General features: G+C 51.1%; 1 protein-coding gene across 1 annotated transcript in view; it reads left to right on the top strand.

Annotated features, from left to right (window-relative positions):
• Positions 1-9,209: 9,209 nt before the first annotated feature.
• PRAG1 (PEAK1 related, kinase-activating pseudokinase 1) overlaps positions 9,210-21,242 on the top strand; it is a 48,077-nt gene continuing 36,044 nt past the window's right edge. Inside the window, exons 1-2 of the mRNA XM_081085132.1 lie at positions 9,210-9,527; positions 11,775-13,618. Of these exons, the coding sequence (XP_080941258.1) occupies positions 9,240-9,527; positions 11,775-13,618 (2,132 nt within the window). The 5' untranslated portion in view covers positions 9,210-9,239. The remainder of the gene's footprint in view (positions 9,528-11,774; positions 13,619-21,242) is intronic.

Genomic DNA, 21,242 nt, shown 5'->3' with positions numbered 1-21,242 from the left:
GATATAAACAAAGTCACTAAGAGCTCAAGCTGGTCTCGAACACTCACACCTCACACAATTAACTGAAGCCTGGACTTCCCTTGACAACACCTCCTCCCTGGCTGTCTCACCAAGACACTTCTCTTCCTACTGCTCTGGGTTTACAAAGTCCAGAAGAGAGGGTCCACACTCCTTTTCTTCAGGGCTTCCTCTAGATTCCTGTGTCCCAAATTTTTCACCTCTTCAAATCATCTTTGCTCCTTCTTCACCATACTCCTCCGACCTCTTTCGTTTTTTCCTATGGCTCTGGACACCACCTCTGGCAGGATCACTTCCTTCACCGGATGGCTACCGTACACTTCAGACTCGGGGGACCACACATTAAATCCTCTGACCTCCCTGTTTGCGCTGATGATACCATCATTAATACTGCCAGTCTCTGAGGGTACAGTTCTATTGGTCACCTTCTATTCCTTTCTCTCCTTCAGTAATAGCACCTACCTCAGAGTTTCTGGGAGGTTTAAATGAGAGAAAGCATTCAGCACACAGGACCTGAGACAGAGTAAGTGCTCCCTAATGTAACTATGATTAATGAATATCTTATTGCTCATAATGAATCAGTACGTAACCAATGCCCATAACTCCCCCTTTGTGTCTTTCAAAATCACCCATCCAACATCTATCCTTCCATTCCCCCTGCCACCTCCTTATCAAGGCCCTTCACTTCCCATCTGGACCAGAGATAGAAACTCGAAGCCAATCTCCCCTCCCACTTCCTAATCCATCTGAGATAGAAGATCTAGATGGAGCTGCTCAGAAATGTCAGTGCTCTGCTGTTGGCTCACTCGGAAACCAAGCCTTCTCTGTCCAGTGTCACAATACACTCCCAGCCTTGTCTCCAACAACCACGCTCCAGCCAGACTGGTTAGCCGATCTCTGAGAAAGTCTCCGCCCCTCCCACGTCCATTCCTTGGTAGATACCATTCTCTCAGTCTGGAAAGTCCCCATTGTCCAAATCAAAATCCTCGTGTTTCAAGTTCTCTTCCTTCATGAAGCCAGGTTTGTGTTTCTGTCTTTTAACTCCCTCTCACGGGCCTTATATTTGGTGTCTTACTCATGTTTCTTTTTCTCCCTGTAGGACCTCATCCAGTGCTTCATATGTAGAAGACACTCCATACATGTTTGCTGACTAAAATTGACCACCTTTCTCACTTTGAGGTGAGAGGCCTTTCTCTGGTTTTTGAGGTCTGTGCTCCGACTGGGGACATGTCATGGGATCACTTTGGCCCAATCTTCACGCTGTCGAACATCTCAAATTCCCTAACTAGCATTTTCTCAGTATAGTCATGAGCCACTTAACAATGTTGATAGAGTCTGAGAAATGTGTTGTTGGGTGATTTCATCATTGTGCGAACACCCCAGAGTGCGCTTACACAAACCTAGACGCTGCAGCCTACACACTCAGTCTACGTGGTGGAGCTCACTGGTCCTAAGCTACAAGCCTGTACAGCAGGTTACTGTACAAAACAACACGAGATTAAATCAAATGCAAGAGAAAATGATGCAATCAAGAGCCCATTGGGAAATACCAGGTCTATGAGGCATAATATGACATACTGTTTTACAGCAAACACTTTTTAGAGTAGAAAGACTACACTCTAAAATAACAATAAATAGTATAGCAAATACATAAATCAGCAATAAAGTCATTTATCATCATTATCCAGCAGCATGTACATAATTGTGCTATACTTTTATGCGACTGGCAATGCAGTAAGTTTATGTCAGCAGCACCACAAACACATGGTAATGCGTTGCCCTACAACATTATGATGGCTACAGTGTCACTAGGCTATAGGAATTTTTTAGCTCCATTATAATATTACTAGAGGCCCAGTGCACAAATTCGTGCATGAGTGGGGTCTGGCCAGCCTGCCCTGATCAGGGCCAACCTGGATGGCGGGGGGGGGGGGGGGGGGGCACAGCCAGTGGGGGGTGGGGAGGGGCTGCAGGCGGTTGGCCAGCTGGCCCCGCCCCCTGGTCGAACTCCAGGTTGAGGGGACAATTTGCATATTAGCCTTTTATTATATAGGATGGGACCACACTCATATAGATGGTCCGTCTATGACTGAAATGTGGTTGTTAAGCCGCGTGTGCCTAACATAACGCTATGCACTTCCTCATTCTGCCCTTGTTACCTTCCCCACCCCCGAGCCCTACCTGTCCCAGCCTGTGTCCTTATTTCCTGAAATTTAACTGATCTCGTGTACAGTATGGTGCTCATGGACTAAAACCCTGAAGGGAATCACTCTTCTTCAAGATCTGATCTGTATCAGGGAACCCAAGCCCTGCAGTGAAAAGTGTCCTGAAAAATGAACTGATAAGCAGGTAGAAGCAGGATGCTGTGGATACACAAATTGCACTGCATTGCAGGATGCAGTTGGGAAGTTCAAGCGAGGCTTGTTTATTAAAATGCATGAGCTTCCCATAGCTTCACTGAGGAGATAACATACTTAACGGTCACTGGTGGAGCGCTGCCTAAGAAAATGGGCATTTCATGTGGATCTAAGGGAGCCTTTTGAAGTGTGTTTTTTTTTTAAATTCTTTTCATTAGGCAAGATGAAGCCATCCTAAGGCCACGTTGCTGGCATAAAAAGGATGCACATTATATGTCAGCAACAACAGTTTAACGCATTTATTTTGTGTGAGCCCAGCAAAACACTTGAGAACAGTTTATTCTGCAGAAAGAGCGAATTAACCCTTCAAGTGCTGTTCCTTGCCACGGAACCACCAATCTTGTCACACTAGCGAGCCCTTGCTTCTTATGGCTGCGATCTTTAGCCTGTTCTTGTATTAAGAATAAATTAGGTGAAGGGAAGAAAATAAAGTGGGAAGGAAGGCGAGTGCTTCCCATGTAATCATTCCTGTCAGGTGTGCATCCCCACTGGGGCCTCGCAGAGGGAGAATCATGGGCACCCAGAACATCTCAAACATTCAGATTTGCCCTCTCATGTTGTAACTGAATTGCATGCACCTGCTGATGTCATGTATGTCTCCAGCACAGACCACTTTGTACCCACCTGCCTCCTGGGTGTTGGTCGATGAATGGGCTGAACCCTTCAGCTTTGCTGGACGCTGATGGAGCCTAGCCACTTTTTCTTTCCTGTTTGGTCAGATGGTTTTCCCTCGCTTTGGAAAGAAAGGATAATTGGGCTGGACCCCCAGGACTCTGAGAGGGCACTGTGGCAGAGTGGAACTGCCCATCCGTGGAGCCAGGTAGCTCTGGGTTCCAACCCCATCCTTTCCAGCTGTGGGCTTTGCATCTGTTTACGTCTATAAAATGGGGATGATGTCCCTCATATGGGGTTGCTTGGCACCGGGTAGGTACTTAAGGAATATTAGTTCCACTCCATCCCTACGCTTTCCCCCAAATTCTATTCATACTCAGGAGAAACCCGAGACATTGGAGCATGAGGAAGTATCCTCCCTGTCCCTTCCACGTGTTTCCTTTTTTCACAGAAGCCAAACCTAAAACACCTGTCTTCTCCCTCGCTCTCCCTCTAAGTGCAGCTAAGTCAAGCCAGATCACAGGGAGGAGCAGTAACCAGCCTTCCTTTCTCTGCCCGGTGGGGACCCTGATTGGAATTACAATGCACCGTCTCCCCGGGAGGCCTGGAGCAGAGAGGAGGCCGCAGGTGTTTTTCCGGGTCTTCTTCCTGTTCCATCTCACCACATTCCTCCAACCACGGCAGGAGAAAGGTTTGAGCCGCCGCTGGCAGCCTGAGGCACACCCAGGTCAAGGTGTGATCCTGTCGTAGGCAGGGAAGGGAGGGAAGAGGCTGACTGGGCCTAAGGCTGCCTAAGCTTGGCGGAAGGTGAAAAGGCTTTTAGCCTGTCGACTATCTCGAACCCGTTCTATCTCAGCAAATGAGTCACTTGAGGGTGACGGTGTAAACACAGGTGCAATAGTGGCCAGCGAAAGGCCCGACAGTCCCAGCGTCCTGGAGGATCAGCTATCTTCAGTCCAGCCCTTGCATTCCACGTCGAGAAAAGCCAAATGCAGAGACTAAGCAAGTTGCCTGAGGCCGCGAATCAGTCCAGGGTCTGAGCAGGACCAGGAGCCGGCCGTCGGGATTCCCAGCCTGGCTCCGTCTGGCGCCACTCTCTTCCCAAGGAAACGGTAATTGACGATCATGGGTCTCACGCAGCTTGGGGACCCCGTCTGGGGTCCTGACCTCTTCCTGCTACTCGCGACCTCTCGTTTTCTGGTTTCCCCCACTCCAGAGCTGGTGCTGTGCCCTCCCCGCCCGCCCCACCCCCCAGAGCAGACTGGACGGAGGGCACCTATGCGTACCTCGTGGAAGGCTGCAAACGCCGACACTCGGCCCTGCGGAACCGCGCAGAGCTGTCGGTAGGAAGGGGTACACACGGGGGCTTGGCGCGGGGGCAGCAGGCGCCCAGTCTCGGGCTGGGGCGGAGCCCGGCGGTCGGGCGCGGGAGGAGGGGTCGGGAGGAGGGGCCGGGCGTGGAGAGTTGGCAGGAACCGCGCGGCCGAGCCGGAGACCGCCGGGAGGGAGCTGGCGGCGTGCGGGCCGGAGGACTCCCGGCGGTGGGAGCCCGGAGGCGCGGCTGCAGCCCGGCGCGGGGCGTCACCGGAGGCGGGGAGGGGGGCGGAGCCGGCTCGCAGCTGCCACCCCGCCGCCGGGCTCGGCAGACGACACCCGCCCGCGGCCGGGCACGCACCGCGCGCGCTCTCTCCGAACAATGCTCCGCGGCGCTCGGCCGGGCGGCTGGCGGCTCGGCGACCGGCGGCGAGGCCGGGGGAGCGCGGCCCCGAGGTGAGCCTGCGGACGCCGTCTCCAAACTCGGCCTCTTTTTGTCTGGCAGACGTGGCCGCAGAGGGAGCTTTCGGGGAGCGCCGGGATCGCGGGCGGGCGACCCCCCGCCGGCGGCCGCTGGGGTGACAGGCGGCCGCTGGGGGAGGATGGAGCGGCGGCCCGCGTGCGCTCGGGTGGTGCCCGCGGCGGAGGCGCCGAGCCCGGAGCGCACGGGAGCCGGAGGGGTGTTGTCGATTCATTTGATCTTTGCCTTCAGGAAAACGGGGAAACTTTCCTTGGAGTTCCGGGAGGGGAACGGACTCTTCTGCCGGTCCCGCTGCTCGGTTTGGGGCCCGACCGAAGAGCTTTGGGATTGCTGGTGTGGAGACCGCCTCTCCACCCGGCAGTGTGGTCCAGGGAGTGGGGAGCGAGGGGCCACCCGGGCCGCCCGGACCAGGAGCCGGGTGGTGATGGTTTGGGGCCCAGAGTCGTAGCTACCCCTTAGCGGCACCGGGTTACATGGGGTGTGCAGAGGGACTGAATGATGCCTCTTCCCTGAGTTATGGCTGAGCCTCTGAAAGGCATGCCCTGGGCACGTTCTTCACCCTTGCCTCTGCTGCCCCTTCCCCAGCCAGGACACACCACAGCACAGCACACACACGGATCTCTCCACTTTCAGGTCCTGCGAATGGGAATGGAGGCAGGGCCGGCAACCGGGGAACTGTATTTCTCTCAGGTAGAGCCGAGCCAGCGAGCACATAGCTGCGCAGAGCCCATAGGAGAGCCGAGCCCGGAGATCTAGCGCGAGGAGTTTTGCAATAAGTCAGGTCCAGAGTCAGGTTCCGGAGACCTTATTGATCGCAGCCTGAACTGATGATGGTAGCAGCCCCTTCCCTTCCTGAAACTGAATCTGGACATGAAGCCCTGGAGAATCCGCAGTTATTTTCTTATCTGGGGGTCTTGTGCAAGTCGGCATCCTTCTTACTGGTTTAGGCTGCAGTGGGTCTAACCCAGGACGCATTCCTACGGCTGAGATTAGATTGCATAGCATTGGAGAAGGAAAAAATGAAAAAAAGTTAGGTTGCTATCATAACTTACCGTGTGTGTGTGTGTGTGTGTGTGTGTGTGTGTGTGTGTGTGTGTGTGAAGGTTGTCACTCTCTCCTCTCTGCCCCGGCAACCCTTGCCAGTGGATTCTGGAAATCCAGACCCTTTCATACATATTTTCTTTTCCATTGCTGCATTAATTTAATTGTAATATATGCACATTTTTTAGATGAGTGTTTTCTGGTAATCTGTCATTTCAGGGGAAGGCATAAACAACTTTTGATGCAAGTCTGAAGGGCAGTATTTTGAGCCAAAATATTTAAGTTTATGGACCGGGATCTGGCCAGCATTCTTCGTAATCTTTTGGAAAGGAGGTGGGCATGTATCTGACCACTCCAGTCTTCAAATAGTAGCCTCAAGTCTAGTGCACAAGTGTGCAGAGGCAAAGATATTTTATCATGACTTGGATCAGAAAGCATGCTGAAATCTCTTTCTAGCCTCACACTGCTGCCTCCCACAGGAATGGGGGAATTTGCATCATTCTGGGGGCTGCCTCCCCTCAGAGGTAAGGAATGTGGGCTGGGAAGGTGCCATTGCCATTCCCAGGCTGCGAGAGCGAGCTGGTGGGCGAGGCGAGGCGCGGCTCCCCATTTGTGAGTATCACTTGAGTTCTTCACCATCTTTTACTTAAAACAAACTGAGATCCTTGCAGGCCCTCTCTAGACAGACAGAACCGGGAAAGAATCCTTTCCAGCTGGGCAGGGTGGTACATTGTTTGCCGCGACTGAGAAACCAGTTTTGAGAGGATGCAGCCCGTCCGAGATGGTGAGGAGCCCAGGGCTTTGTTGACCTTTGCGTCTCGGAGCAGTCCTGTTGGTGAAAGTTGTGCCTTTGTCAGAGAATTGCAGAGCCTCATGTGGGTGTGGACAGAGTGCCCTGAACTGGGGGGCCTGAAGGAAGCTCCCCTGGTGTTGGTGATCCGGGGACCTCCGCACCAGGCAACCAAGACAAGTTTGTGCTCTCAGGTGCCCGTTGCGGAAACTGCTTCTCTGTGGCTCTGTGGTTGCTCCGGGGGAGTAGTTGGATGTCCAACCCCTCAGGGAGCCCAGCCTCATGGAGGGGTGGGGGTGGGGGGCTGGGAACTGGTTTCCAAGCTCTCTTCCTCCAGCCCTCCCAGGGACTCCGGAGCCTCTGCCAGGGAGGGCGGGTGGGGGGGCTGCCTTTGCTGTGGCCAGAAGGGTGGCCTTCAACAGCTCCCAGGAAACGACCTATTCCCCATCTCCGGGAAGGAGTATGGGAACTTGCTAAACACCAGAATGCTTCCTCCACTCTTCCCCCCTCCCCCCCACCCCACCTTCTAGAAATTAGCAGCAGAGATTGTAGGAGAAAGAAAAATCCTTGCCGTCCTCCTCTGCTTGTTGAAGCTTAGTGACCTCTTCTGGGCAAGCTGGCAAGGGATGAACCTGCCGTGAGAGGAGCCCAGCCTGCAGTCATCTGAGAGGGAGGGATGCGGGACAGCCGGTGCTCAAAGACCAACATTTGTCTTTTATTCCAGAGTGTTCCCTTAGCTGAAAGGTGCAGTGGGCTTCCAGGTGAACTTTGGAGGGGAAGGAGGCAGATTGAGCGTCAGCCCTTGTTGAATAAACACTCCTGCCGGTGAGTGTGGGAGATCAGAAAGATAGCGCTTCCCACAAAGATTCTGGAATGATCTTTGGGACACCTGGCTCATTCCACCTGGTTAGTCCTGTTGATAGTTGAGAGAGCATCAGCCTCAAAGCAGATTCTCACGGGAAGAAAGTGAAGAGCAAACCTTAGGGCAAAACCCTTCCTATTGAATGGGAATCTGTTCACTTTAGACTCAACAATTCTCGTGAACCTTCCTTATGAGGAGGTCATTGTCTTTAAATGAGGGAAAGGGAGCCTTCAGTCTAACCCAGCCATTTCAACCATTGAAATTACTAATTACTAAAATTCTGCGGCACACCAAGAAATATGTTATTTGCTGATCTGAAAAAAAAAAAAAAAAGTAGCTATAATTTTGACTCATTCACACCGGATGGCTATTGTTGTGTTGGCTGCTGTCATTTTTTTTATTTGACAATCTAAGGGAAAAGAGGACAGTGCCCCTGACTAAACAGGCAGATATTTCATGTTTTAAAAACTCCTGTGGTAACGCCAGTTGAACGTCACCTGTCTGACCAAGGAGATGGCTTGGAGGCTCTGCCAGCGAAGTTCTTCTCTTTCCAGAACCACCAAACTATGTGTCTAGGAACAGGTCTCAGTTTATGTGGTTGCCATTGTTTTCCCGTCTATGTGAAGGGCATAAAGCTACCGGGCAGGTTAATGGGTTACTATCTGCAGCCCTTTGAGCTCCTCCTCCATGGTGAATGTATTCGTTTCTGGGATGCAAACTCTCTGCTTTCAGTTTTACTCTCAGAGGCAACTAACCCGGCCCTCTGGCTGCCTTACCTCCAGGGTTATCACTGGGGAAATTACTGTCTGATCCTCCCTCCCTCTCTTGGCCTCTGTCCTGCCACCCCCAGCCCACAGGTGCTTATGCCTTTCTGTCTGTTCTCCCCTTGGCCTGCAGCTTCAGCCTGGCTGACCTCACCGAGCGCCGGGTTGAATGATGTCTATGAAGCAGGGGGAGGGAGGTACTGTAAATTCCCAGGATGCCAGACCTCCTGACAAGGGTCCCCTGGGGGGGCAGGCAGGCACCACAGCTCTCCCGCTTCTCACCCCGTCATTCTCTGCCTGGTCTCAGGTAAGGAGGAGAGCCTGATCTCAGGGCCCAGACTTGCCTCCCCACTCACATCGTTGGTTAAAAACTGTGGCTTATCCCCCGGAAGTCACCGGTTTTATTTGCTGTGCTGCTTCTTAGTTCTTATTTGCTCTGGACCCCTAGTGGCAGGGATGCCTGGATGAGGTAACGGGCTTCTCCTGCATGGGATTTCTTCTGCTTGACTGCCCCCAACCTCCAGGTGCTCAGGACTGTCAGGGGCGGAAACGTCACTATGCTCTCTACTCACGTAACAGAGTCGCGCTTAGTTTTTACAGCTTCTGATAAGGCCACATCACGAGAGAGTGACTAAGCGCCTTATGAGGAACGCGCGAGGGCCTGGGAATAAATGGAATACTAATGGTCAGCTTTCTTCTCCCCCTTTTCTCCTTCCTCCCCCTCTTCTCCCCAAAGAGTCAGACCCTCAGTGGAAACGCGCCTGTCCTCTGGGGGGAGGTCTTTGATCAGACCCATGTTCTTCCTTTCCAGGAAGTCGCTCTGTGACCCACGTCTGCCGCCCACAAGACCACGCGAGAGAGCCGGGTGCAGGATGAGCCAGCCGCGCACTGTCCGCCCAAGATACACCAGACCTTCCGACTGAACCCCGAGAGCCTGAAGATGTCTGCGTGCAGTGACTTTGTGGAGCACATCTGGAAGCCCGGGTCTTGCAAGAACTGCTTCTGCCTGCGGGGCGACCATCAGCTGTCGCCCACCTGCCCCCAGCCCAGAGCAGGCGGCCTGCCTCCTCCTCGCCTGCCCCCCAGGCCTGAGCACTGCCGCCTGGAGGATGAGGGTGTGAACAGCTCGCCCTACTCCAAGCCCACCATCGCCGTGAAGCCCACCATGCTGAGCTCCGATGCCTCCGACGTGTGTACGGAGGCGAACATGAGCCCCAACACCTCGCAGGTGAGCCTGACTCACCCCTGTGGCGTTTTTACAGGGCCTGCTCCTGTGGTAACGCTTGCTGACTGGCTGGCAGCCAGGAAGGGCTATTAGAGCGAGACTCCCGCAGGATGACTGCCCGTCAGCTTGTCCCGAGGCCGCTCCTTCCTGACTGCTGCCCTCCTTCCCATCTGTTTCTCTCTTTCTTTCTTTCTTTCTTTCTTTCTTTCTTTCTTTCTTTCTTTCTTTCTTTCTTTCTCTCTCTCTCTCTCTCTCTCTCTCTCTCTCTCTCTCTCTCTCTTTCTTCCTTTCTTTAAAAATATATTTCTTTATTGACTTCAGAGAGGAAGGGAGAGGGAGAGAGAGATAGAAACATCAATGATGAGAGAGAATCATTGATTGGCTGCCTCCTGCACGCCCCTACTGGGGATCGAGCCCGCAACCCAGGCATGTGCTTTTGGCTGGAATCGAACCTGCGACCCTTCAGTTCCCAGGCCAACGCTTTATCCACTGAGCCAAACCAGCTAGGGCTTAATTGATCATTTTAAATGTGTACACAAGGAGAATATTGCCTGATGAATTCCATGCATCCACCATGGAATGTGTAGCATGTATCAACAGTCATCAACTTATGACCCATCTTGCTGCATCTCTACCCCTCACCCTCCCTTCCCATGATTTTAAAGCAAACCCAGTCATCGCCTCACTTTGGTACATCTTTTAAAAAACTGAAATCTTATAAAAACTATAACCACAATACCATTATCACACTTAAAAATATTAGCAGTAATCTATACTAATAAAAGGGTAATATGCTAATTAGACCAGACATCTTTCTGGACGTCCTTCCGGACAAAGCCACGGTGGTGGGGGCCGAGGCAGAGGCAGTTAGGGGCGATCAGTCCAGCAGGGGAGAGCAGTTAGGGCAGTTAGGGGGATCAGGCCAGCAGGGGAGAGCAGTTAGGGGGATCAGGCTGGCAGGCAGAGGCAGTTAGGGGCAATCAGGTAGGCAGGGGTCCTGGATTGGAGAGGGTGCAGACTGGGCTGAGGGTTCCCCCCACCCCCACCATGCACAGATTTCGTGCACTGGGCCTCTAGTTCCTTAATATCCCATCCCCAGCCAATGTTCATATTTCCAGTTGTGAAGCTTGGGTTTTTACCAGCTTTGACTTAGGATCACTATGTAAAACAGTTCCATCCCTAGAGAGAAGCCCGTTCTGCTCATTCCACAGCGAGTGCTTGCAAAGGCATAATTATTTAGAGGGCATGGACAGGACAGCCTGCTCCAGACATGTCTACGGAGCTGGACGTCTGGGACGTGTCTTAAGAACTGCTTGCGAACTCTGTGACCTCTTTGCCTGTTTTAGTTTTCCCAAAACATCCTAGTGAGGGGACCGGGAAGGGTGTGGGAGCTTCTGGGAAGTCAGAGGTCAGAGGTCGGCCCAGGGAGGGAGGCTCAGTTGTGTAAAGGCATCTCCTCTGGGGGCACCGAGCTCCCTGTCCCCGCAGGGCCGCTCCATTTTTGGCAAGCTGGTCATGTCCACTCACCAGGTCACCCTTCACAGACATAAGCCAGGGACGCTTTCTGTTCAGAATCATCTTGGAAAAGAGCAGGGCCTACTCTGAAGCTGATGCTAAAAGTGGGGGTCGGGGGAACTTTAGAAATAGAGAAGGAGGGGACAGTGACTTCAGTGGTGAGAATGACCAGTTCACCTTCCCAGTTCAAGTACTCCAGCCACCTGGGCAGGCCCCGGCTGAGGTCGCTGCCTATAACTGGCAGCTCTTGGACGCGATTCATCCCAGAAAGCACCTTCCTGCCCCTGCCCCCGCCGCTCACCCAAGGTGTTTTGAAAAGCCTTATAACTTTGGCTTCTTTAGGAATGTCACGTGGCATGGTTATCAAAAGACTAACAAACATACAAAAATTACACAAAATCCAAAACTCTATTTTCAAAGCCCATAGGAGAACTAACCTCACCTGGCAGTTTCTAGGGGAAAGGCAAAATGTTCTTTTTTAGAGTGATATTTTTCCCCTGCTTCACAGACCTAAGCCCAAAGAATGACAGACCAAAGTGGGCGGGGCAGCTCAGTGTCTGGGAAGAGCAGTGGCTGCATGGGGCCCCAGCAATGATGGGGGGCTGCGGGCAGATTGGGAGGTAGGGTGCTGCCCAGCCTCTGCCCTGCAAGGCCGTGGCACGTCCCTCTCATGGTTTCTCTCTCCCTTTCTCTCTGGTGAGGTCTAATGTCGGTTTTCACCTTGGGGCTGTGTAGGACATCTGGAGATGGGCCCCCAGCAAGCTGCCCTTCCCGAAGCAGGAAGACGCGCCCATGGTTTGCCTGGGCAGCTTCCGAGGCGTCCAGAAGCCTGCGGTCCCGGCTGCCCCCGCAGATGGCCACCCTCGCTGCCCGCCGGTGTATGCCATGGTTGGCCTGCACAGCCCCGGGGCCCGGGGGGAGCGGAGCACCGCCTTCCACCCATTGAGTTTCCCCGAAGAGAAGGCTGGGCGAGAAGAAAAACCCACGTTTCCCCACCAAGAGCTGACCTCCGCCCAGGAGAGCCGCCACCGGAAGCTCGCTGGTGTGGGCAGCAGGACCACACCTGGCTGTGCCAAGGACCCTGGGACCCAACCCTCTCCACAGCCCCCGCGGGAGTCCCTGCCCTCTGAGGACGACAGCGATCAGAGGTGCTCACCCTCCGGGGACAGCGAAGGGGGAGAATATTGCTCCATCCTGGACTGTTGTCCCAGGAGCCCCGCTGCCAAGGACACCTCCCAGGGCGAGGGGCTCCGACACAGACCTGGCGGAGGGGACCGGCCCCCCACGTGCTGGGAGCAGGGAACATGTGGGGGGCCGGCTGAGGGTGTGAAGCAGTTGCTCAGCTTCCCGAGGGAGTGCTGTGGCCAGGGCCCCACAGACACCCCGCCCCACCCGGGCCCCCGGAAGCTGTCCCCTCCCTCGGAGGCGGCCAGCTCCTTGGACGGCCTGTCCTGCGGCAGTGCCAGCAGCGGCGCCAGCAGCCCCTGCATCCCCCATCTCGAGAGCGATTACTGCTCCCTCGTGAAGGAGCCTGTGCCAGGAAAGCAGCAGGACACCGGCTGCCACGGGGTGGCCTCTAACAGGTGCCTTGGGCCGACTGGGGAGCCCCAGCCCCCCATCCACCCCAGGGAGGCTGTGCAGCCCGAACCCATCTATGCCGAGAGCACCAAGAGGAAGAAGGCTGTCCCGGTGCCCTCTAGGCCACAGGGCAAGGCGGAGCAGCCAGCAGCTGGCCCCGGCCAGGGCCACGGCCAGGGCAGGATGGTTAGCACCTGGACTCAGAAAACAGCATCTGGCGGTAGCCGGGACAGGGAAGGCCCCGATGTGGGCCCCAAGGTGGCGGCCACCATCACCATCATGGCGGCCTCCCCGAAGGAGGACCACCGGACCATCTACCTGAGCAGCCCGGACTCTGCGGTGGGCGTGCAGTGGCTACGCCCGTCGGTGGACCAGGACTCTGGAGCAGGCGACCAGGAGACGTCAGCTGGGCAGGGGAAGGGCTCCAGGGAAGGCCACCACCATGCTGCGAGCCAGAACGTCCCCAAGGGGAGGCCTGCCATTCCTCCCAAGCTGTCCAAGGGGAGCCCCGGAGGGTCCCCGGTGTCACCCTCCCCCTCCCCACTGTCCGACCTCAGTGAAGGGAGCTCGGGTGGCAGCACCGGGCCCCAGCCTTCGTCCCGGTGCCCTGCCGACCCCGCTTCTTCCTGCCGGGCCAACGGTGTCGCCAACCACGACTCTGCCAAGTGTCCCCCACCTGCCACCACTGCCTCGGCCTCGGACCAGAGGCGGCCCCGGTACCAGACTGGGGCCTGGAGCCGTCAGTGCCGGATAGAGGAAGAGGAGGAGGGGGAGCAGAACCTGCTGAGTCAAAGCTGGGGAGGAGAGACGATGGCGAAGGGCACCAAGGACCCCTCCAGCTCCTCTACCTGGCACCATCTCTGCCCCACCGACGGCGCCTCGAGGCAGAACGACAAGGCGGGAACCGGGATGAGCAAATCGGCCTCTTTTGCCTTTGAGTTCCCCAAGGACAGACATGGGATTGAGACCTTCTCACCTCCTCCGCCACCTCCGAAGTCCAGGTGAGTACCAGTGTCTGTGACCCGCCGGGCGGGACAGAAGGCTCTTCCAAACCTTTTCCACCTGCTCGAGGCCTCAGCCCAGGCTCTGAGTCCCGCTCTCAGGACCAGCGGCTGCCCAGCCTCGTGCCTTAGGTCCATTTCTGAGCGCTGTTGCTCATGCTTGTGGGCAACAACCAAGCCCACAAGCAGTGCCCTGCTTGGGATTGGCTGTTTGGAACCCAATTTTCCAAGTGCTGCCAAGCTGTCGCTCTCCCCTGGTGCCCATAATTTTATACTGTGGGACTCTTTTTCTCCCTATCGCTCTGAAGTATCGTCCGTAGGCTTCTTCAGGGAAACTCTGAAATTCTCCATTTACTTAAACACGTGAAAGAAGGAGGCTCCGCTCCAGAGTTTGGGGAAGCAAAGGGGCAGTGCCAGTGTGTGCGGCAGGAACTGTTACCACGGTGGTGGTGAGGCCTCCCTCGGGCCCAGAAGCAGAATAGCAGGACGCTCTGAGCATGGTTCGCAGCCCTCAGATGTGGGTTTTTCAAGGAAAAAAAAGCAGTTTCATTTTAGCTTGCTGAAACTCACAACTTTCTCCACTGTTTCACTGCGGTCTCCTGCCACTTTAAAGTACCTTTCAGAGGCCCCAAAATATTAAATGCCTTTTTAAAGGTATTGAGTTGCTCACAGAATTTAAATTTTAGGGGGAACCTTTTTCCTTCTATTAATGATTCCTATCAGGAAAAGGAGAAACCTGCTGTTAGTTGTTTTTTGTTGTTGTTGTTGTTTTAAAAATTATAGTCTTTCTGAACAGACTTTATATAGTCAGGCTGTTTCCAGTGGTTCTGTGTCAGCTCATGTGCCTCTGGGTTGACGTCAGGAGTAGGGACTTGACCACAGAGAGACGCAGCTGTGACACTTGCCTTTGAACGTCAAGGTATCCGAGGGTGTGAGGCGCTTTTCCACGACCACTGCTTTGTTCTGGCATCGCACTGGCCACCTGCCATGCGAGGTAGACGTCCTCCAGGTCCTCGGGGGATGGTTGACTCTCCTTGGTTACAGTTTTAACTCCCTAAATGAATGAGAGGTTCAGCAGGTAAGAGGCGCTCCCATGTATATGGTGTTTACTATGGTCTGGGAGTTTGACATATTAACTCATTTGACCCTCAGACTAGCCCTAGGAGGTAGGCATCACCATCCCAATTCACAGATGACAGAACGGGATAGAGCCAGAGTCATCTGCCAAGATTACACAGCTGGACTTGGCAGTCTGGCTCCAGTCTGTGTTCCTAAACACAGAGGGCACGTCAGCAGGCATGAGAAGTGAGCAGGGCATGAGAGTGAAGCGTGGGCATTGTATCTCTCTGCCTCAGGCCGGGGCAGGTGAGTGAGAAGCACGGGCTTTGGCGTCAGCAACCAAGTTCATAGTGCATCTGTCTCACCTGCGGGCTGAATGATCTTGAACAAGCCACTGGCCATGACTGAGCCTCCAGGTTACTCTTCTCTAAAACTGGATGACAAAAACAATAGGTTTATCGCCCCATTTGTTGAAAGGCTCACATGAGATGAACAGGATCCAATGCAAAGGCTAGTTAGTATGTAGGCAGAAGCTGTTGACTGTAGCAGGGACACCCACACCCCATAGAAACGAGCCTGAAGGAACTAAAATTTTCTCCTTTAAGAATCATAGGCCTGGAAGAAACCCCAGTCGCCATAGCAATGTGTTAAAGAACAAAAATTTAACCAAGTAAAATTAATAGCTTGATTCAACAATTCATGCATCGGGCAGCATCCCATCTAGTAAATAGAAAGGTGCTCCAAGGAACTGTATAAAATGGAAGGTTTTTATAGGCAGAAACTGGGTGAGACAAGGAAGTTAAAACAGTGGATTATTTCAGGCAAGGTCACCTTCTCTTAAGGCAGCGGTTCTCAACCTGTGGGTCACAACCCCTTTGGGGATCGAACGACCCTTTCACAGGGGTCGCCTAACACCATCGGAAAACACATATATAATTACATATTGTTTTTGTGATTCATCACTATGCTTTAATTATGTTCAATTTGTAACAATGAAAATACATCCTGCATATCAGTTATTTACATTATGATTCATAACAGTAGCAAAATTACAGTTATGAAGTAGCAACAAAAATAATTTTATGGCTGGGGGTCACCACAACATGAGGAACTGTATTAAAGGGTCGCGGCATTAGGAAGGTTGAGAACCACTGCTTTAAGGGCAGGCAGGTGGTCTTATCCGGCAGATGACCTCACTAGGGTTGACCAGAAATCCCAGACTGATAGGGTTAAAATTCTATTCTTGGGAGAGGCTACAGTTGCAATTAGATTAAGTGTTAAGTCTTGGTGGGGCTTAGCAAAAGTGACTCCATTTTGGGCCTGTTGTTTATTGTTTCTTTTTAACAATTCCTTCCTTTCGATCAAATTTTCCGTCTGAGAGATGTGATCAAAATTTAAGGCATCAGCGCCACTCTCAGCTACCACTCTGTACTAGTTCTAGAAATTTTCATTGATCCTTTTTGGTTTTTATTTTTTGTTTTGTTTTGTTTTGTTTTGTTTACAACTTCGCGCTCACAGTTTTTTAGGGTAAATCCTATTAGGCACAATCCACTTCCACGAAGGTGGCATTATTAATGGATTCATTTGCAGGAATTGTTGCGTTTGCTCATTCAAACCAGGAATTAGTTAGGTTTCCTCCTAGCCTGCAATAAATAGTTTTCTGAATTCCAGATGTTATCTACCTTCCCAAGGGTGTGGCATACAGGTGATGGCATTATCTTTTACTTTGGCCAATGACAGAGTAAAGAAAAAAAAAAGAAAATAAAGTGGTTGAGCGTCGACCTATGAACCAGGAGGTCAGGTTTCGATTCCGGTCAGGGCACATGCCTGGGTTTCGGGCTCAATCCCCAGTGTGGGGTGTGCAGGAGACAGCTGATCAATGATTCTCTCTCATCATTGATGTTTCTCTCTTTCTCTCCCTCTCCCTTCCTCTCTGAAATCAATAAAAATATTAAAAAAAAAAAAAAAGAAGAAGTAAGGTTTCATGTTTAGCTGAAGTAGGAAGTCTTGGTCTGGCATCTTGGGAAGAAATGGTCTCCATCAATGTCAGGTGCTTCTCCTTTTAGTCCAGAATTTGGATAAAAATTATAGTCATCCTCCTCAGTTCATTCAGTCCCATGTCATTTATTCTTGTCCTTTTAATCGAGCTTTTTAAATGTTATCTTAATTAGTTCTGGAAATTCCCATCCAACTCTGCTACCTGATCACAGAGTCATCAGGATGGTGCATTTGTCAAAGGTCCCCTCCATGAATCTCCTTGAAGATAAAGCACTTTGCAGGAACATGTTGATAAACCTTCAGAGTAAAACAGTAACTATAAATTGAAGATCTGGAGAGAGTTTTTATTATAATAGAATTGACGAGGAAATTTGGTCATTCCTTTAACATGCAACATTTTATAACATTATACCAGGACATACTAGACTTTAGGAATTTCAGATAACTTCTAGAATGCTTAGAACATATACTTACACTAATACAACATAAAGAAAGCTTAGTATTACTTCTGATTTGACAATACTTCCTATGTGTTTTAACATATCAGATGAGCCTGGTTAGTGTAACATCTCCCATTTTATGAGAAGAGAGAAAAATCTTTTGAGATATTCTAGGAGCCTTTTACAAAATCCCAAGTTAGTTTGAGGTCAAAAAAAGACTTCATTTGGAATTTGATTTGGGGAAATTTAAAAATAGCAAAAGGTTTTAAAACTAATGATCCTATTAGTCAAATAGGACCACGGGTTACTGTGAAATAACACTTAGTTATCTATTCAACCAAAGAAACAAAGGTTTCACAGGCAAATAATAGATAGTTACATAGTTCTGAGCAAGGGGTTGCCTTGTGCTGGGCAGTGTCACTTACACTTCCTTGGACCCATCTGCTCTCTAGGGCCATTAGGAAAGTTCAGAAAATGGTTTTTGGTTTGCCCGTGGTCCTGTTTTACAAGACTCTGACTTGGAAGGAAAAGAAGTGGATGTTGAGAATGACTTGGCTTTCCTGTGGTCTTGTTTTAACTGTTTGGCAGTCACTTACCTGTCTGTCTGAGGTCCTGTCCTCTGGAAACTCCCACTAGGGTTGCTGAGAAACCCCTTGCGATAATGCCACGTACGACAACGGCTCTCAACGCTCATTCGATGCCTCGACAGCGCTTTAACTTTAAAGGTGCTTCAGCGTGTGCCCAGCCCTCCTCCGGGGCAGGCAAGGCAGAGTCTGGATCCTTCTGCACCTGCTGCCGCCAAGGCAACCTCCTGCAGACACCAGCGCTTACCTACTTAGATTGACAGACCCCTTGAACCCCTCAGGACCACCCCTATCCAATGTGGAGCGGGGTTAGAAGGTCAGGAGTGACAAGTACTGCTGGTTAGAAAACCAGAACCTGCAGGAAAGAAGTGTGGGCTGCTTCGTTTAAATGTCACATTCAAAGACTGAAGGCAATTTAATGAGAGCCGAAGTGCCTGGGGAAATAATTAAAATGCACAAGAATCAAATTTACTTCTGCCCTTTGTTTCTGCTGAGCTGCAAACCTGTTTTGAGATGACGTGCGGCTTTTGAGTGACAAGGTCAGTTGCGGGGGAAGCATCTGATGAGCGCAAACATCTCACAAAGAAACCCCCCATTAGGAAGGTGGCCTGCGCTCAGAGGTGGAATTAGAGGATGACAGGTGAATGAGAAATAAGACAAGTTTATGGGGTTGTAGCTGCCAACCAGTCTGGCCCCTGTGAGACTGATCAAAAGAAAGAAAAGTCTCCCCAAGAAAATGAGGGGTGACGACCTTGTTTTGCAGTTGTCACTCCTGTGGATTGTACGTTTCACCCACCGTTTAACCACATTCTCCGCCGCTTGGGGGGGATTCTGGGAGCAGAGACTGAGTCTGTCCTTGGGCTTTTGGTCCCTCTTAAGTTCCCTCCCTCTCTCCCTCCCTCTCTCCCACGATGCTCCTCAGCAGGCAGGTGGTGACAGAGTCATAGATGCAGCTGTTCTCTGGCCACGGGAGTGGCCACTGTGCTAACCAGAGAAATGGGACCGACTTCCTTGTGTGGTCTCTGAGGAGCAGCTCTTTCAGCGTGAGCCCCGAGGGTGGGCGCAGAGTGAGGGAGTGAGGTGGGTAGTTGCCTCCAGACCCCGTGTCCAATCTGATCAGAGCTCTGCATGCTCCTCAACTCTCGTGGCACTGCCTAAGGTAGCGGGTTGCCAGGCAATGGCAGCAGTTTCCGAGGAAATCCCAGAGCCTTGGTGCGTAATGGGATTCCCATGTGGCATTTTGAAAAGCACAGTTTGTATTAGAAAGCAGGCTATGCCCTTAGAGCAGTGGTTCTCAACCTTCCTAATGCCGCGACCCTTTCATACAGCTCCTCATGTTGTGGTGACCCCCAATTTCATTGTTACAAATTGAACATAATTAAAGCATAGTGATTAATCACAAAAACAATATGTATGTGTTTTTTGATGGTCTTAGGCGATCCCTGTGAAAGGGTCGTTCGACCCCCAAAGGGGTCGCGACCCACAGGTTGAGAACCGCTGCCTTAGAGAACCTTCTCTGAGTATGTTTAGCCTTTTTGACAAAACTGAAATGAGTCGGAGGAGATTGAGTTGGTCCAGGGCACAGTGAATACTGAGCCCACTTCAGGGGGGCAATCTCCCTTCCTCACCCCACCCGCCACGCCCACCACCACACATGGAGTTTAGCAAACGGAACAAAGCACGGGTATCAACAGTGCCACTTTATGTTCTGTTCCATGCCAGGGGCAAACTAATAGTTGGCCTCTTCCCATGAGCTTGTGGATAGACCCTAAAAACATTGGCCATCTAATGGTGTCATAGCACTGAGAGTTAAAATTGATTCCTGTCCTTCTATTCTGTAATTCAAAAAAAAAAAATCACTGAGTTAAAAAGTAGTATATTAAAATATGTATGACATTCTCCCCATTCTTTGAGCATGCATCCATGGCTAAGGCTAGGGATTAGAGATTCTTTAATTCATCAATATCTACTAATTGCCCACTTTCTGTTACACTTTGTACAAGGTCCTGAAAAGCCAGTGCCTTCCCCTTAAGGTCCCTGAGGGCTGAGTTGATGTGATTAAATGAGCAGATGTGTCATATGACCACCAAAGGCTCACCCCTGCTTTGATTCCCTCTGATGAGATTGTTAGAGTAGCTTCTGAATTCTCACCACATTCTCTGTTCTGTTCAGTAATGCAGAGGTAAGCTCAGCTTGCTGCCTGGGAGTAGTCCTTCCTTTAACTGTCTTTTGACCTGATCCAAGATCAAGATCAAGATTAGCACAGGCATATAGATAACCATTTATTAAAGAAAAAAAAAATGCCTGATGCTCCTTAAAGATAAAGAGCATGCTTAGCCATCTGTAATTCCATAATATCCTGGTTGGTGCCTGGCACAAAATAGATGCTCAAGAAGTATTTGTTAAGTAGGTAGTGGTAGACAGAGACCACTCCCTGTTTATTTCAGTTTCTCCAAAAGTACCTAACCTTATGCTTTGCACATCAAGAAATGTCGATGAAAGGAACAGTAACTTTCAATACTTGTATCAAAGTTTCTTTCTGAAACCCAGGTCTCCTGATTGCCCCAGGGCTGCTGTGTTCATGCCTGGTTTCGTGGTTAACACAGCGTGTCTTGCATTGTATGAAATCGGATTCATGTTTGTATCTCCTCAAGCATTTGTAAACTCCTTGGTGTACAGGGACCATGTTTCATACTTTTTTTTTTTTTTAACTCTCCAACAGGATACCTTAGCACTGTGCCTGGGATATAGGAGGTATTCAAGGAAGGGTTGTTGAATTAGAAAAAAGAGGTCAGCGTGAACTACAGAGTTTTCACTGGACACCCCATTATAATTCTGTTGCTAGCCTTGCCCAATCGAACACTGTCACCTTCAGTTAAAGAAGCTGAGGTTAATCATTATTAATGCTTCAAGGTGGGTAAAAGCCATGTGGGCACAATGCATCCTTTCAAGGATTAATTACTCTCCAGTGATTGTACATTTCACTTTTGCTACTAGGCTCTTACTTGGCTCACTCTCCCTCTTTCTCTCTTTCTTAATATTTTTTTAAGCTGAGCAGGTGTGTGGAGCCAGCCCTTTCTTGCCACAGAATGTTCCTTTCAGGGAGTAATCACCTAAGGACTTTTCTTTTCCCCCCACCAGTGAGTTGCAAGGAATTCTAGGGTGTGGTTTTGCTCCTCTGAACACAGATTTTCCGTGTTTTCTGAGGCAGGTTGGAGAACACACACCTGGGCCATATGATCAAGCCCCTTTTGTCCTCAAGTGATCAGAGGGACTTTGTTCCTGGACTGGCCAGCCCACTTTCTGGGTGTGGAACTCACCAATCGGTGAGAAATTTGCTCTATTTGTGTTGCAAATAATTTGTTGCTCATGAGAGGATTTTCATTTCCTTCTATCAGGGTTGACAAACCAACTGCAAAGAATGTTCAGCAGCCCTTTCTACAGCTGGTGACTCTCAGAGTTTAAGATCCGTCTTCATCCTCTGTGCTGAAATTGCTCATTATTCTTTTATTGACTTTTGGGCAGATCCCTGAACATGTTGGG

This window comes from Myotis nattereri (assembly GCF_964212035.1).
Source record: "Myotis nattereri genome assembly, chromosome: 2".
Classification (NCBI taxonomy): Eukaryota; Metazoa; Chordata; class Mammalia; order Chiroptera; family Vespertilionidae; genus Myotis; species Myotis nattereri.
This window is presented reverse-complemented; position numbering and strand designations above follow the sequence as displayed.